The sequence below is a fragment of the Camponotus vicinus genome, unplaced genomic scaffold (assembly GCF_025532165.1).
Source record: "Camponotus vicinus isolate PSW18456_S1 unplaced genomic scaffold, iyCamVici1.0 SCAF_8, whole genome shotgun sequence".
Taxonomy (NCBI): domain Eukaryota; kingdom Metazoa; phylum Arthropoda; class Insecta; order Hymenoptera; family Formicidae; genus Camponotus; species Camponotus vicinus.
This window is the reverse complement of record NW_028141980.1, coordinates 13106872-13125085: the sequence shown is the minus strand read 5'-3', so window position 1 is coordinate 13125085 and position 18214 is coordinate 13106872. Positions and strand designations below refer to the sequence as shown.

The 18214-nt window shown below is 31.2% G+C and overlaps 1 protein-coding gene across 1 annotated transcript; it reads right to left on the bottom strand.

The window, feature by feature from the left end:
• Nucleotides 1-98: 98 nt before the first annotated feature.
• LOC145976400 (uncharacterized) lies at nt 99-18107 on the bottom strand. Its single transcript, XM_083107457.1, has 16 exons — nt 17742-18107; nt 17554-17661; nt 16511-16661; nt 16057-16263; nt 15121-15563; nt 13675-13853; nt 13420-13601; nt 12967-13033; nt 12326-12434; nt 6354-6416; nt 5244-5336; nt 4321-4678; nt 2978-3253; nt 2709-2887; nt 2462-2634; nt 99-1031 (listed from the first exon to the last, which is right to left on the bottom strand). The coding sequence occupies exons 1-16, from the start codon at nt 17816-17818 to the stop codon at nt 784-786; spliced, it is 2913 nt and encodes a 970-aa protein (XP_082963583.1). The 5' UTR covers nt 17819-18107; the 3' UTR covers nt 99-783.
• Between the last annotated feature and the right edge of the window lie 107 nt (nt 18108-18214).

Sequence of the window (18214 nt, the reverse complement as noted above, 5' to 3'; positions counted from 1 at the left end):
CGTACGTTGGAATGTGATTGCAATGATAGAAGTCAACGATGTTGTAAAAAAAATTTGGCGAGGAAAAATTGTTCTTAGTAAAGGTAAAAAGGTAAAAATTCTTCTTAGTAAAGGTATCTTTAATTGAAAATTTAATTCGAGATATTTTTCACTTTTTGTTGGAAGTCAACGTAACGTTATAAATTATTTAATGTTGCGTTAATTTTGCAAGAATACTCACAGTTATCGCATTTTGTTTTTACACAGTAAATATTATTATATACATTCATCTATTTGCAAAGTTTTTAGTGGCGATATTATTTACAACATGAAATTGCCTGTTCTACATAAGCACGAAAGCAATATAAAATTCAATTCTAAGAATTTTAAGAATTTATTATAAAAATAAAAGAGATGCTAAAAATACGCATCTTTCTCTTGCTAAAGATACACATCTTATTTATATTGCTTAGTCCATTTTATTAAAATTGCGTTTGTTATGGCATACGCATCTCAATGATTTTCATATTTCAATTTCGATTCTGACAATGATCGAGAACAAGAACAGAAAAACAATTACGATTAAACTAACAATGCAAATAATACTGATATCACTTAATTCATGCATTATTTAACATATAAAAATAGTATTAATTAGCTACTTCAGAAAATCTTGCATTGTTTTTGTCGATACCGCAATTTCCAAATGTGTGGAAAATTGAGAAAAAATTCCTCTCTCTCTATTTCTCTCTCTCTCTCTCTCTCTATCTCTCTCTCCCTCTGTCTAAAATATTTATGTAAAATTTATTCTTCTTTATAATAATTTATTATATCTAACACTGAGACCCATGTACCGAATCCTAACGCTAATAATGCGAACAAAAGTATAAAGGAATTTTTCCATAGTCGCCATTTGAAGTTGCCTAAATGACTCTCCCAACACGAGACCGTTTCGATGACAGCTGGGATGCTGAGGCCGAGGATGGAAAAACAAATTGCGCCGACTAGAGAGATAAACAAGTCCAGCTTGGGCACCACTACCGCGACGATCACTGCAAATATCGTAAGTATATCGGTTATTATATTACAAAATTACATTCAAAGTTAAAAATATCTACATAAAATTATTCTTAATTTTATCAAAAAAATGTCATTGCTATTATTGTAAGTTTGATGATACTTTTATTATATGATACATCACCTTCATTGTATTATATTATTCGACAAAATTAATGAAAGGAACGTGTTTATTTGAATAAGTCAAAAATAGTTCTAAAAAATATGATATAAAGATAGATATTAATTAAATATCAATATTAATTAAGTAACTAAAAATAAGTTGCACATTTTTTGCGATATTTAGACATCTATGACGTCTATAAGATTCTTGACCTACTGGGTTCTGAGAAAAAGAACTTCGGAGATGGCGGCGAGAAATTAAGTCGAATAGATCAACCCGAACTGGATCAAGTCTATTGCAAACCGACCCGAGCCGAGACAAATATACAGGTAGGCGGTTCCTTTCTCAGTGCGTTTGATAACAAAAAGATGCATCGTGGATATACATGCGCGGAATAAGTGGGTGACACCATTTAAACGGATCTTCGATCGATCTTCTACTGAGAGCACGTGATTCATCGTGATTCGACAATAGTTTCTTTGTCTCGCTGGAATATTGTCGGCAGGTACAAAAAGATCCTATTGTTATGAAAATTTTGCGACTGCCAGGTAGTATATAATACTTTGTCACAAAGATGAAAACATATCAAAGTTCGTAGGAAAATTACAGAAACGTGGCATTGTCTCTTAAGTGCGAATAACATTTGAAAAATGCTCTTTAAGCATTATGACTACTTAAATCATGACAGATTATTTACGTCATAATATGGAAACTAATTAATGATAAGATAAAAATTAGAACTATTTTATGTATTGTATGTATACAATGTTAAAAATTATCAATTTTTCTTTTATCTATACGTAATTAATCTATACATTTTTGAGTTAAAATATCAATAAAAAATATACAATGCGAAGAAGAAAATTTCAAAAGGAATCTAAGACAAAAAGAAATCTGAAAAAAATACACAGATAAGCTTAGCTTTTTTTTTAAATCTTTAACTCCTTTTTACATCGGAATATGAAAGAATATACGAATCGTCGAATATTGTGAGTAACTTGTATCATGCGTTTTTTCATGTCAAATTATTTCTATTCGTCTACAACATGTGCCACATTCTTTTTTCAATCGCGTAAGGAATTACTTGTGCTTGCGATCAGTCATTTGTATCTAATAATGTCTCTCATTGTGATTTATTTCATATATATTATTGTCCATAAATTCTTCTAAAAATTTTTATTGAATTATCAAGCACTCTAATACAAATTCTAATCATTTGCTTAATCAGATCAAATTTATTTCTTGGTAATTATTCTATTAAATTTCATCTGCAATCAAAAAATCAGAATGAAAACATCTTACCTGTTATCATCACCATTCCTAGCCTCACTAACGTCTCAGTCATGACCGCGTAATTGTGACTCAACATCAAGGGTTTAATGGAATTACATATGATTTCGAGCGGTACGAAATACTGTAATCCGTATGTAAAGAGAACGGCCGCGGCGATGAGGAGCTTCACTACTTGAGCAAGACTGAAATATTGCTCTTTGTTAGTCTACAACACATCACGATGAAATATTTAACAAAAGAAATACGATTCACTCACATTTCCTCGGTGGGTAGGTTTAACGTGATACTGGCCTCTACTGCCTCGCCGTATGTAAGGTAACCGAATATTCCCATCACTGCGTACAAAACTACTACTATTGTCATCGTAATATTAAGTACGCTAGGACATCCCAGGAAATGTTGCGGATTTTTCATATTGTTCGCCACGGGCATGACCTGTGATCGCAATCATGATTGGACTTGAGGATGCGGAAGATGTCAAGAAATGCGATTAAATATATTGATAACGTAGAAAACTTTACTTACAACGCCGATACCTTCGATGGCAAATATCACAGTCGCGAAGAAATGGGGCAAGTGCTCGACTGGCGCGGACAACTTGACATTCTCGACCGATTTAACATTGCTGAAGACGTAGTAGAGCGTGATCCCGAAGCCGGTTATCATGAAGATGTTGGCCAGCATCGAGAACGGTACCAAGTACTTCAGATTGCGCACCTGACCGAGCAGCACCAATGCCGGGATCAATGAGACGATGTACAAACGTACGTCTATATCCCTCCCGGTGCGGAAATCCGTGACCTGATGAGAGATGCACACCGATGACAGGAAAGATCGGTCGCGCGACTTATGGAAGGGCTCGAGGCAACATTGCGACATAGTTTCACAGAGGGAAAAGATACTTGCACGCTCACAAAAAAGACAGACAGAGCCATTCCTTCAAAGTGCGATGGAGTATTTTTCCTTACATCTTTCTATTGAACTAATGTATCGTTTAAGGTTTAAGCAATGAAATATTCGTGTCTACGAAATTCTATTTATAAATATCTATTCTTAAAATTATTGCTATTCCTACTGTCAATAGATTTATTTAAATATTTCAAGTTATTTTTATTATAATATAATTTGAATTGTGTGACAATCTTTTATCTTCGAAAACAGAAAGATAACACAAGACGCAATCTAAGAAAATAATAATATAAAGTAAATAAGATAACATTTTTTTATTAGATAATTGAAAGAGATAATTAGAAAATAATTTGTGTAGTTTGCGATACATTGGGTCTGTTCTTTTTAGCTGCACTGCTACACTAGTGCAATAAGTTAGAAAGAGACAAACATATTTTCTTTCACTCTAACTAATTGCACTAGTGTAGCAGTGCAGCTAAAAAGAACAGGCCCAATATCAAGTATGAAAGTAAAAGTACATTATGAAAGTAAAAAGAAATTTTGTAATTATGAAATGATCAAACTAAGCAATGATTATATTTAGATAAATAGCAATTATGTTACTTTCTGTAATCAAGTATGAATTTCTTAATTGTTATATAGATAATATTAATAATTAATTTTAATCAGGAAATGTAATAATTCTCATGTCTAAAAAAATTACTCACTCAATATCGCAATCGTTGGAAATTGTAAAAATCATAAGTCATCAAATTGCCTATGACGACAAATACAAGTGATAATCGATATAAATGATATATTGAAAAATTTCTAATTACTGAAAAAATTTTCTCGTACATATTACTTTACATTTTAAATTGGAATAAAGCAAAAATGTATCGATAAATTACGCTCATCGTGTAAGAGCACGTCTCAGCAAGGACAATATCATGCGATCATAAATTATGCAAGGTGCGTACCTGCTTAAGGGACGTGGCAATGAACACAATGTAGACACACGTACCGCCCACGTACGTCGCGCATAGCGCTACGTTCACAAATATCTTGCTGACGTTCGCCCAGGGCCTGGCCGACTTGGGCCCACAGAAGAAGGCCGCGTACGCCGTCTCGGCGTATGTCATCTGCGGCTTCTTAGTACGCCGACAAAGTATGTGAGACGTACGCACTAGTATATGCACGCAATGGGCGCAAATGATGCCGATTACGATTGTGCCGATTCCACCGAACACCAATCCTCCATTCTTTATCGCACTTGGCATGGCCAGGATCCCCGTTCCTAGAGAGGATTTCAAGAGATGAGCTGAAGCGCCTAGATCCCTGAAACGCAAAGCTATGATTTTAATCGGATTTTATTTCAGTACAAGTGTAAAATGCAATTCAATTATAGAAAATTACATATATTGCTAATAGAATCCAAATTAGAAGGGATGAATTTGCATGATACAAATTGTGTGCATTAATATCGTTATATCATAAAATAAATATAATCTTTATATTTATTATTTTATGAGGAAAATTGTCTTAAAAATAATCCATTTTTTCTAAAGATTTTTTCTTATAACTCTAACAATAAGTGAAATTTATTGTTATGAATTATAATTATTATATTTCTGTCATTATTATTTGAATATATCAAGATCATCAAACATAAACGATTTCTTATCGCAATATAGGCAATTTTATATTTTGTCGATAATCAAAGGAAGAGATATTCTTAAGATTAAGCAATGAATTTGCACTTTCACATATACTTAAACATATACGCGAATATAATTATCGTCTAATAATTTGAATGTTAAAAATCAACAACTACAAAATGTACAGTATTATCAGGAAAAGATACATGTCAATTTGCTGATAAAGACTCGAGAACGAAACTTACGAAGTTGCATTCCGCTTATCACGATGCTCAAAGGGATCGTACAGTCCATCTTTTTCGTTATATTCATTTATAACGATCGGAGTTATTGTCGTGCTAAAAATAAGGAATATGAATTATTAAATAAAATTAAAGTTTAAAGATGCTTTAAGCAACGAAATAAAAAAAGGAGCAATGGAAACATATAAAATTATAAGGATATTAGAAAAATAAATCTAAATCGAGAAAGAGAGATTCCTAATCTTTCTCTCTAACATTTCTTTTCTTTTTTCTTTTCTTTTCATCATCTAATCTTTTGTATTTACACACTATCATCTCTTTTCTATTTACATTATAATCATAATTAATAATAAAGCTTAGCAATAGATTATTTTTTCTTTCTTTTATTCTTATATTAATAATATTTTTCATAAAACATCATAGAAATATTTATGCAAAGATAGATATTCGATTTCTAGAAGATATTTTTGTCTCGTTATATTGCTTTCTTTGAGCTCAATATTACAATGCATTATATTTTGATAGACAATACATAATACATAATTGTATATAAGGAGAAGAATATTTCCGGTAAATATTCGCAATGTCATGCGTCAAGTTTGATAACTAATAATTAACACACTTATGGTCGTTTCTAATGTCGCTTAACTTTAATCTTAGCTTAACTCATTCTTCGTCTTTTTCTAAGAAAACAGAAAGAGACGAAGAATGAGTTTAGCTAAAATTAAAGTTAAATGACGTAGGTAGAAACAGGCACTAATGAGTATTGGAGGGAAAAATCGAGTTTATACAAAACGTTTCTTATCTTTGCGTAAACGCGATATGATCGCATTCCATGCCGATTATCATCAATCAATAATGATTACTTTTACAGACATCGCGTATATAGAAATCGTTATCTACAATTAATGCCTACCGCGAAAATGATAGCTTTATTTATTGAGAAAGTTTTCATCAATTTTGCTTGTATTAATCGTTATCATATGATATGCATAATTTCGACGAAAATATCAGTATCGATAAAATTTTTTACAACGTAATCAATGACATATACATTCTAATCAATATTTATATATTTTGTTGCATCGAATATTAATGAAATAACAAAAGTACCTGCTGCTGAATTCCTTCATATTAGTAGCCGTCTCCTTTTCCTCGTTACGACCCATGATTTTCCTAAGAATAACAATTTTATGTAAAAATTTAGTTTTACAATAATCAAATATTACGATATAAAGTATATAGAAAATATAAATTATTACAAAATGTTTAAAAATTATTAAAATGTTAATATATTTTTAATACGAATAGTTATTTTATAATTCTAGTTATTATATAATAGACACATTTTAAATTATATGGAAAAATAAAGTAACATTGAATTTTTTCTTCAATTATATTCTCAATTCTATTAAACTTTATCTAGCTCGATAATCTTACGATTAAAAACAACGTGAATCGTAGATGTATCGAATCAGATGCATTTGATAAACGTTATCGGTTCAAGTATGCTGTTTGGAAACATATTTCTTCGCTATATACACACATTTCATCGTAAATATAAAATATATTATTAAATAAATATTGCTTGAGAATTGTACTGACGTGAATTAATGCAATTCGCAAAGTTTCTTCAGGAGCGATGAAAACAAACATGTTGACTATTATTTTGAGAGCAACTTTTTCCTCATGCAATTATCTGATATCATCCACGATAATACACATATTGATTAAATTCTTATGTTTCCTAATTGCGAAAGAATTGCAAGAAAAGAAATTGCATTATGTGCAATATTTATTTAATCGCACAAGAAGTACTAAAGTTCTTTTGAGATTAAGAATAAGAATTGTTTAATCCTATTGCTCTTGTGGTAGTTATGTAATGTCAATATTGAAAGACACTTGAATTAAACAAATCTAGGAATTTTTCTGAAATTACTTCGTTTGTGATAAGATTAGCACTTTTTAATGAAGTTTTAGATTTATATCACTTTTAATTCTCAATTTATATTACTTGGATTCACAATTTTTCAAAAATCTAAAGATTGAGCAAACATTGATAAAGAGAATAAATATCAATTTTACTTGATCAGAATCCAGTATAAAAATTTTATATTGTGTAAGTGATTGTGAATCATTGAAAGATCACGAAGATTTATCATGAGTTACGACTCGCAACTTATAAAAATTACTAATTATTAGCAAATTATAAAAACTCGATTATTATTATATCAGTTTTTATTAAATGTTTCGATTTACTAAGATGTGGATTATGTTAATGAAAATAATGAGAAAATATTATATTGGAATATGGAATAAACAGTGATTTGATGCGCGCTTATTATCGGCAGAATGATCAGTTATATAAAAAAAAAAAACAGATACGATGTTTGTGTATGTACGCAATATGTACGATAAATGAGCGTTATGATGCTTCACCTTGACCAATTTTCTCAAAAGTTTCTCTGACATTTATTTGCCGATAAAAGCTAACATACAATTTAATGGCCGATGACGAAAATTTTTCGCGAATTACGATTCGGTGGACAACTCGAACTGAGATTTGCTTGAGAAATTAATGGGAAATAAAAAAGGCAGAGTTGTGCAAGAGAATCTGTTGCACTCGAGATTGTAACCAGCCGATAGCGCGACCAATTTACTTGATCTGCTTTCGCCATTTTACGTAAAAGTGGCAGGTAAAATGTCCCAGCATTATGTGAACGGATCTACTGTGATCGCACATTGCGGTAGCAGATGAATTTGTAATTGGCAATCCTTGGGGAATCCTTGAATGCGTTTGAACGAGTAGAATAGAAGGATTCGCATAATTGAAAGATTACGTCTCATAAATATTTCAATATAGAAAGATCACAAAGGACATGCCGAGAATATGTAAAGAAGAGATCCTTACTTACAATTAATGGTGACAATTTAAAATTTTATTTGAAAAAATATATATTAAAAATTACCGAAAAATTTATAATAATATAATTATTATATAATATAATTATAATAACAATTAAAAATTTATGATTAAGTATATAAAAATTCTTTTTTAATGATTTATTTTAATACTTTATAAAACTTTATATATAATACTATAATGTTGATTTTATTAATGACACACTATAAATTTTACAATAAATTATACTTTGTTTAGCTTCACACATTAATAAAATCACAAAAAGAATAAAAAAAATTTTTCTTCAGCTTATTATACCTCAATATGACACGTGCAGTTAAGCAAAAAGCTATATTAATGTTTTTATCTGCATGCGTCATATTGAGATAAAATGTAAAAGTACGTGAATAAATTTTGTAACTTATAAATTCTTTATAAGTTAGTCAGTAATTAATTTTAACGAAATAGATTAATTCACAGAAGACTTATGATAAGTTATAAATCAAAAATAAGTAAAAGAATAAGTAAATTTTATTATTCTTGAAATGTGATTTTGAAAGAATTTTATTAAATGATATTTATATTTTACAGGACAGACTATAGTTTTTAACTCTTGTATTTTTCGCATTGATTTTCTATAGATCATATAAACTTTTGTAAATAGTTTAATATATAAAATCCCAAAAGTTACATATATACTTTCTATATTCAGGTATTAATCATTTAATGAATGATTACCGTCCTATGCATTCCACATGCGTTTGCAGTAAACGATCGTTGTCTTGCATTGCGAAAGATCCTATTATTATAAAGGATATTATTTTTACCTTCTATGACAAAAAATTTAGTTGCCTGAAAGTTGAAACTTTCTAACTTTCACAAGTTAGGATTAATTGCACAAAGGATAATATAATATTAGCGTAATATTGCAAAAATTTCCTACGAAAAATATCCATTAGCATTGAACGAAAAAAATAAAAATTTATGATATTTTAATCATTTATTTCGGACAATAATTAACTTTCATGACATAATTATAATTAAAATTAGAATATGTAAATATTATTTTTAGCGTGCACTGATTTTATTTTATTGGATTGATCATTCATCATATGCTAATTCAAAAGAGCATGTGTACGCGTCGAGTAGAATTAAATCAATGTTAATCTTGTACTTATCAGAATAATCACCCATAGAAGTTGTTATCGCTCAATTCTCTCGTAAATCCGTACTCTTTCTGTCGTAATGCGAACATTCACTTACAGAAAGATCAACCACTGCGCGTCCACTTAATATCTTCGCAAATATTAGCAGGATCTTTATAGCATTTCATGATTTTAATATACAGCGTAGCAATATTTATGAGACATGTATTATAATCTCGCTACATCTTTTTTTAATGAAAAATATTTAGCATATAATCAAAAACTTGAATTATAAATTAGAGATAAAACTCACAATAAAAAATTTTCAAATTAATTTACAAAATATATGCACATATGTAAATTTTATAACTACTTTATAACTATTTCTAAATTAATTTTTTAGCTCATTTTATTTTATGTAAAAATTTCGTATCGATTATAATGCAATTAAAACTTTTAACAAAATTTCATATATTATATTAAAAATTCATATATTATATTAAAAATTCGATAGAGCATCTTAAGTAAATCGTGTGTATAATTAGAAAAGAATTTACATATTATTTCTTTTATATATGTTGAGAAATTATTCGACAAACTGTCATTCGTAAGCAGACATGTAGCGCTTATACTTATTTTTAAAACTATTAAGTTATTGATAACTTATCAAGGTATACTTTTTAAATTATTAACTTATCAAGGATGAAATAATAATACATATATTATCGTGGATCCATAAAAAATATTCCATATATTTTTAAATATCATTTATATGCTACATACGAAAATTTTTTCTTCTAGCAATATCTTTATAATTAAGATAAAGCCTGATAATCCATAAATTGGATGTAAATAAATTTAAATAAATAAATTTAATGATGTAGATAAATTTTTTAAAACTAATGATGTAGATGAAAATTTTTTAGAATTTTTTAGAAGAACGTAACGTGACTTACATACTAAAATCGTACTTACTCTTGTATGTTATGACGTAATTATGTTGAACAACACGCTTAATTTACAAAGAATGTGAACTTATTTCCTTGACAATGTTAAAGAACATTAAATGCTTCCGATTTACATTATTATTCTTGTCAATTCGCTTGTGTTTCAATTCAATTCAACGTTCAATTTAAACACACTATTTGTTTATTTTCTCGTTTATTTTCTCTAAAGAGTCTTCTATTGTCTTTCTATCTTTCTTTCTTCCTCACTTTTCGCGAAACGCAAAGTGCTCGCATGCGCTCTGAAATAGTACGTTCTATTCAAGGTTTCATATTCTTCTGGCTTTTTTTGCTAAGTGCTATATTTATAATACAACGAGATAATATCTTATCGTTAGATTATAAAACAATCAGTGGACATATCTCCAGATATGATTTACGAGATTTCCGGCGAAATCCAAATAAATTAGATATCCGGTAAATATATTCCGCAAAATGATCTTTCCTGGCGATGATTAAAAACTTGACACTGTTTATTATCGATGTCGGGAATCAGCGTTGAGCGTGATTTCTTGTGTCAGAAGTGGAATAATTTAAAGATATCACACAACAAGATGATTCAGATAGATTTCTCTTTGGTGACGATGAAAAATTGTAGCCTTATTATTGAAAATTTTGATTCCAACAATAAATTATTTGATGAGTCATTTGGTGCACGATGCTTTTAAACACCATTGAAAATTATTGCTAATATTTTCACAATGGAGATATTTTCTTCTCTCAATGAATATATGATAAATTTATCAATAATCGGTCATCCAAAAAATGATGACTCCTCTTCGTCTGATATTCAAGTAATCGATGAGTGATGATTCATGAATGAATCGCTGCGGGATATTGGGCTCCCTTGTCCAATGATGGTCCAACAACGAGGTAACGGGACGAGGACGACGATATTGTAGCGAAACAGTAACAGACCGCACACGACTGGGCAAGTTTCTTCAACGTTAGCCAGGTATATATACGAACAGTCAATGTACACGTGAGTGACTACCGAGCATAAGCTTCCTCGCTCGTGCGTATACACCAGGAAGAGAGGGAGTAGATAGCGGCGATCTATAATGTGCTCAAACGTGCTCAAAATGTTCTTTTGAAATACACACGATAGATTAATGGGTTAATTAAAGAAATTAAAATGTAATTTCGATAAATTCATTTACCAGTATTTTTCATAAATATTATAAATTTATGTGTATGCAAAAAATTATTCTATCCATAAAAAATATTCCATTTAACAATCAATTTGTGTGTGTGTGTGTGCATTAAAAAATTTAAGTCATTTGTCATTCATTTGAAAAGTTTTTCAAGTAAGATATTTTTCTCGCTCTAAAGAAGGTTATTGATTGTTTTATTCAATTCATATTGTTAACAAAACTATTATCAAAATGCAAATTTTCATATAAAATAGAAAAATTGTATGCTAAGTAAAAGAGAGAGAATTAAATAAAGTTTGATTTATAAATTTTCTGAAGATAAAAATGTACATAATATATGCAGCGTAAAATAATAATCAAAACATCTCTCTAAAAAATAAAGAATAAATAAATTTCTAATATGCAAAGTAAAAATCTCTAATATGCAAAGTAACATTCGAACTCTTTTAAAAATGTATATCTGAATTTTTGTAACGCGATGAATAACCATTTCTTAGAATGAAACAATCGAGATCCGAATTCACCGAAATTATATCCTCGAAATGTATGACTCGACCATACAATAACGTCGTTTTCTACTTTTATGTTCTTTATCCTTCACCTAAATTTCATGGAATTGTATCCGCTTCTCATTGTGCTTTTATTCTCCTTCAAGCATTGGCACCCGCGTAATTAATCGATAATTACTTAATTAATTAATGACATTTTAAAATGGACGACAAAAACGACGAGCTGCTCGAATCAGAGATCGTCGACACTTCCGTCAATTCCTGAAGAGTACTAAATCGCTTATTCGCACACGGGTTTCGTAGGAACGTCGGTTATTCGACTGCGATCAACTCGATTCGCGCCTCTGAATCTCGTACATGTTCCCTTTCACCTTATCCTCATCTTCTTTCGTTCACAGCACGAGCTCTTTCGCCATCTCTCTTTCGTTTCCTTGCAAGAAGGTCTCTGACGCCCTACCACCTCCTTTCGATCTTTGATTGCTACATTGCAATGCAGTTTCTCATTGTAAGCTGCCGCTCTTGTTTTCACATTGCAAGCGACATAAAACCGTCTTGTCACGTGCTTTACGTAAACGCTAGCTTAAGCGTAAATTGAATGTGTCCGGCCGGAATGTAAATGTCACAAGTTTCAGTTTTTACGAGAATAAAAGATCGTCGATATCCATATCAATCATGCAATCATATTTCACGTACTTAGAAGCGAGGAAACCAAGTCGTAAATTGACCAATACGCTCGTGTCATAAAAGCAAATTGACGAGTGTAAAACATATTTTTTTTTTCGCACGAAACATTCCGCAGACAAGTCTTAGTCGAAAGAAGAAATAAATAATCTCCGATATACTTTATTTGCTTCATCCTTTTGCTTTGCTACGTTAAAAACTTCTTTCATGGCTTATTACGTGATTCTTTGCATTCTCAATATTCAAATATTTTCAAGCTCTTTCACGTAATACAGCAGCATCTTCATAGCTTTATATTAAAAGCCTGTTAAGTGACAGGCTATCGATCAGCATTCTTCTTGCTTTATCCCGCTATATTCTCTAATAATTGACCGTGTGCTTTCTATCGCTCCGAAAATCTATAAAATAACACAAAATAAAGTAAACAAACACATTACATTATTCAAATATTACGATATATAAATCAAAAATAAATTTAATGTTTCAAATAAATAATATATCTATATACTGATAATTTAATACAGCTGATAAATTGAAATTAGAAAGTATCTAATATTATAAAATAAAATTTTAATTAATAATTTGATATTTTTTTCAAGGATATAAAGAGTTCGGAGATCTAAATAGATTTTCTAACAACTTGAAAAAAATTAATTCTAATTATTTAAACAGGAAACTTAAAATAAGATTATATAAATTTCTCAAGGTTTCCCAGAGAATCAAATCCTATGATTATATTTTTTCACGTTTTATTCTCGCTTGTTATTTCGGAGAAGAATCGCACCAAGATTAGCAGCCACACGATGAAAATAACAACGTTCTTCGCGAACATCGGCCTCGTGGCTTCCGCCCACTTAGTCGACATTTCGATTAGTATGGGTATCAGCAGCATGATCGTCGATATGCCCAAGGCGGACAACAGGCCCAGTAAAGGTACCATTTGGGGCACGGCGATGGCTAGCAGTGCTGTGCACCGACAAGGACAACTTACTTCCTGACAATTACATTCAACATTCGTGCCATATCGTGACATGCTTACTGGTTCCGATTATGCCGCTTAACCGGAGCGAGGTTTCGTACAACCGATGATACAGCGAACTCTTCGTGGCGATTCTCGAGCGAATCATCGGCCACAGCACGCTGATTGGAACGTAGTACGCCAAGCCCAAAGTAAACAGCACCGATAAAGAAATGGCTATCTTGACTACCTGTGCCAGGCTGCAATGCATAAGCATAAAACGAGTTTGTAAAGCACTATGAGATTGACCGTGAATTTTAATTTTGAAACGAGTCTGCGATCGATATAAATTATCGTCGAGCAATATTTTGATTCAGGAGATACGTTCAACACTCGCTATACATACTTCGCAGAGCGATTATTATCGTTCATCAAAAGAGACAGATTGATTGATGTTTAAATAGAATTGACGTTACAACTGTAGATTTATGTAATATAATTTATGTATAAATTATGCATATAATTTAGATGAAAATGAGCTATTATAGTAGTATATATTGCGTATATATATATGTACTATTAAAATTGAAATTATAAATATAATTTAAAAAGTACGTAAGCTTGATAAATTTGTAATCATTGAATATATATGTACAGTTAAATTAAGGGAATATTTTGATAACAAAATTATAAAATAAATTACATCATGTTTTAAAATCGCTAGCTACTTGTAAATGAGTGTAACCGATTTAATAACTAAAAGATTGAAATGTCTCGATCGTGAGCATCACGCGATCGATGTCATAAGTTTAATATAGATTGTGATCAAATAATTCCTAGAAAAGAACAGCAATGTGCTTGATATTGTTAGATCGTATTTTTTCCTTATCAAAATTCAATGTTTCATGATAATTTGATAAATCAATATTACTTAGATCTTTCGGGGTAATGCAAAGTTGACCCTCACAATCGTATGTACGCGCAATTCTTTTCGGTTGGCTGATTCTTTTTTTATTAAATTCCGCTTGAATTTATTTGAAGGACTCGTCATAGATATCCTCGTTATATGACTTTACAAAATATACAGAATGTATGAAATAAATTATACTAAACAGATACGCACGAGTCCACGCAAATGTTAAACATATCCTGTTTCTATGATCACCGGTTCACACCGGTTACTGCTATTAATTATACAGCTGTCGTTTAAAATAGACGGCATATATTTGTCGATCGTTGAACGGTGATATATACAGTTTAATCATCTTTGGTAACGATTTATTCGCAATTTTTAAACGAATGAATTTTTCTGAAAGAAAAAACTCGCGCGATGACGTAACTTCTTTAAATAAGTTTCAATTATGAATGAAAAAAGAAAGCAAGCAGTTTCTCAACTGGAACATTATAATTGATCAATCAAATAAATGCTCGATATCGTAATATCAATTAAATCCGAATGAACAGCAATGCGAGTGTAGAAATTAATATAGCAAGCCAGCTTTGCAAGGTAGAAATTAATATACCTACGTTTCTTCCATCGGCAAGTTCTTGATGACGGTGTCGCAGGCATTCGGATACTTGTTGTAACCGGAAAAACCAAAAGTCAGGTATATAACGGTGTTTAGCAACGTACTGGCAACGATTAGGTGCGGCATATGATCGGGATGTTTCATCGTATTTTCCAATGGTAGATAAAGGGTCATATTATGTAAAGCGAATAGAAAGATAGTGCAATACATGGGCACAGGAAGAATTTCCGTCAAAGCGTTTAATCTACGAGGATCCGGAACATCGTCGAAGAAATAATAGAACGCGATGCAGATACCGAGGCTCAAGAAGAGAGTGCCAATGATGGAGAACGGCGCTAAATATTTCAGGTTCGGCACGAAACCCAGAGCACAGGTGAACGGGAAAAAAATGACGATGTAAACTCGTGGATTCATCTCGAAGTTTGAGAAAAATTCAATCACCTGGAAATATCGAACATTATTCATCCCGAAGTAATTTATTGTCTTCAAATCAGATATCTATGAGAGATTAAAAAACGAGAGAGAATTCTCTTTATCAAATGAAACAATAATGTAAGTAATCACAATTTCTCGTAGATAGATTTCTTACGTGTTTTTCCAATTTGCTTACGTGTTTTTGCAATCTTGTTTTTGTAATGATAAAAAAAGTAAAGCTAACACATAATATGGAATCTGTCAATAAAATTCCATCAATCTAGTAATTTACTTAATTAAAACATCTCAATAATTTTTAATTGTAAACCATTGAACGCTTTTATAAAAAATAAACAAGTTGGTATGATATAATTTTGTTAAAGATTAAAAAAAATTGAGATTAATTGTAAATATGTGGAATTGGAAATATGTAGGATTTTTTTATTTATAAAAAATTGTCGAATGAACGCAATGTTCTTTTACATCCGTTGCCGACATGATAATCATGGCGTTGTTATACCTGTTGGAATGACGTGGCCACGTATAAGATGTATATCACGGCGGCCTGAAAGTGTACGAAGCAAATGATGACGTTGGTAACTACACCGAATAGCCTGGCGTACTTTCGAATCCTCTCCGGACCTGTCTGGAAGGAGAACTGCGCCGTTTCGGCGAGGTCCAGCATAGGCACGCGATTGCGCCTACATAACACATGAGAGCACTGCACCTGCACACCGAAGAGAGAGCCTGCCTATGCATTCGGATGCGAGCAACTTCCTTTCCTTCTATCAGATTATCTCATTGGCGATGCGCAAACAATTGAGTCATATTGGAAAGGCCAAATGTCATAGATGAAAAAAGAGAAAAAGAGAGAGAGAGGTTTCCTTTTACCTCTTGTTAATTGCTATCGCGTTCCGAATTAGCGATAAAATTTCGAAATAAAAAGTTTTTGCCTTCCGCATTAGCTCACGTACGATGATGACGGCCGTGTGAGTGCATAACGCGCCGACGACGATGCCGCAAATGATAGACATCATGTAGCCGGTTCTTCTGAAAGCATGAGGCAGGAAGAGTATTCCGGTGCCGATCGCGCACTTGAGCAGATGAACGAAAGCGGCGAAATCTCTGCAACGGTTTTTATTATGGATATTACAAGTGCAATTTTCCTGTTTATTTGACAATATTTTCATAAGCGCGATTATAAAAATAAGATAACGTTTAATCATTCGATATAAACTCGTTAACTTAGTTTCACGAGATTCGTCCCGATAAACATTTTTTCAGATAATTTGCCATTCGACGAATCATTTGCCATTACTATTCGACGAACATTTGATAAGCTGATTATAACACGTTATCTACTGTATTAAATTTTTGATGTTATTATTGTATAGTATATTTTTTAGAATCAAATAATGAACTTAATTGAGAGCTCGCTGATAATGAGAATAAGAATAAAAGATTCCAAGTAATGTGTTGACAATTTTATTACAACTTTTGTCATAAGTGAAGCTTATTAGGTGATAATATATGTCAGCATGTTGGCGTTTCAAAAATTTACATGTTCCTTCCTGTTTTCAAATATGTGACTGAATAATCAGAATAAAGTCTAACCAGGAAATAAACAGAGATAAATCATTCAGAGATATATTATTTTATTTTCAATTATTTCAATAGATTTAAAACCATGTTTCCAGTTAAAAAACTTTGCCAACTATAGAGAATAAGTTAATATATTATTATACTTTGAATTTATACAAAATAAATTTTAATGTTATAGTTTATATGGCGAAATCTTTTTTCTAATGTGAAAGATATCATTCTCTATGGTATGATTGTATTAAAAAAAATTACATATATATATATATATATATATATATATATAATATTAAAATTTAATAATTTCTTAAGAGATTTGGTTAAATCCGAATTTAATTTGCAGTTTATGATTTAAAACTAAGATCGAATAAATCTTTAAAAATCAATGACAGTAGAAAAAAATGTAAAACATACGTACGATGTCAGAGGTGCGGATGGGCGATTGGCGAAAGGATTGTATTCTCCCCCTTGAATCTGTTGATCAGCTTGAGTATCTTCCGCATTTTCCTTCATTGAGATCTCGGATCTATTGTTATTTCAGATCGAGAATGTAGATAACACGAAATACATCTTAACACTATAACAAAACCTTTTGAGTCGTCTCACTTGTCGATCATATCGCGCATTGCCTGGAACTCGGCAAGATCTGCCGCCATCGTTGACTCTTTGATGATGCGAAGCATCCGGATCTCACGTTCGTTCGCGATGCTCTCGGCAAACTGACGATGATAAATTATCTATTAACCCGTTTGCACGACATTCAAAATTATTAACACCTTTCCTAGTTTAGAAAACTGCTTAACTGAAACAGTATTCAATTCGGCAGAAAACGCGTACACTTGATCGTCAAGAAAAAAGCGGTCATTCAAAGAAAATTCATTAAAAAATAATATTATAATTGGCAAAATTATTTAGTAATCGCGAATAATCTTGACATTTGCATTCAAGGGATATTAAGTTTTCTCGATATCGATTGAAATCGCTTGCATTCCCTGAAACTAGGTAAAGAAGTTAAAGTACGTCATATATGTCTGCATTTACACGCGAAGAAATAATAAAATGCTTGTTTCCTTAGTCAG

Bases quoted from the DNA above. Each gene is read 5' to 3' on its own strand.
- LOC145976400 (XM_083107457.1), bottom strand. From the start codon at position 17,818: ATGCTTCGCATCATCAAAGAGTCAACGATGGCGGCAGATCTTGCCGAG. The intron at 16,662-17,553 runs GTACGTATGTTT...AAACCGTTGCAG, and splicing joins CCATCCGCACCTCTGACATC to AGATTTCGCCGCTTTCGTTC. The intron at 15,564-16,056 runs GTATAACAACGC...CGATATTTCCAG, and splicing joins TGGCCACGTCATTCCAACAG to GTGATTGAATTTTTCTCAAA.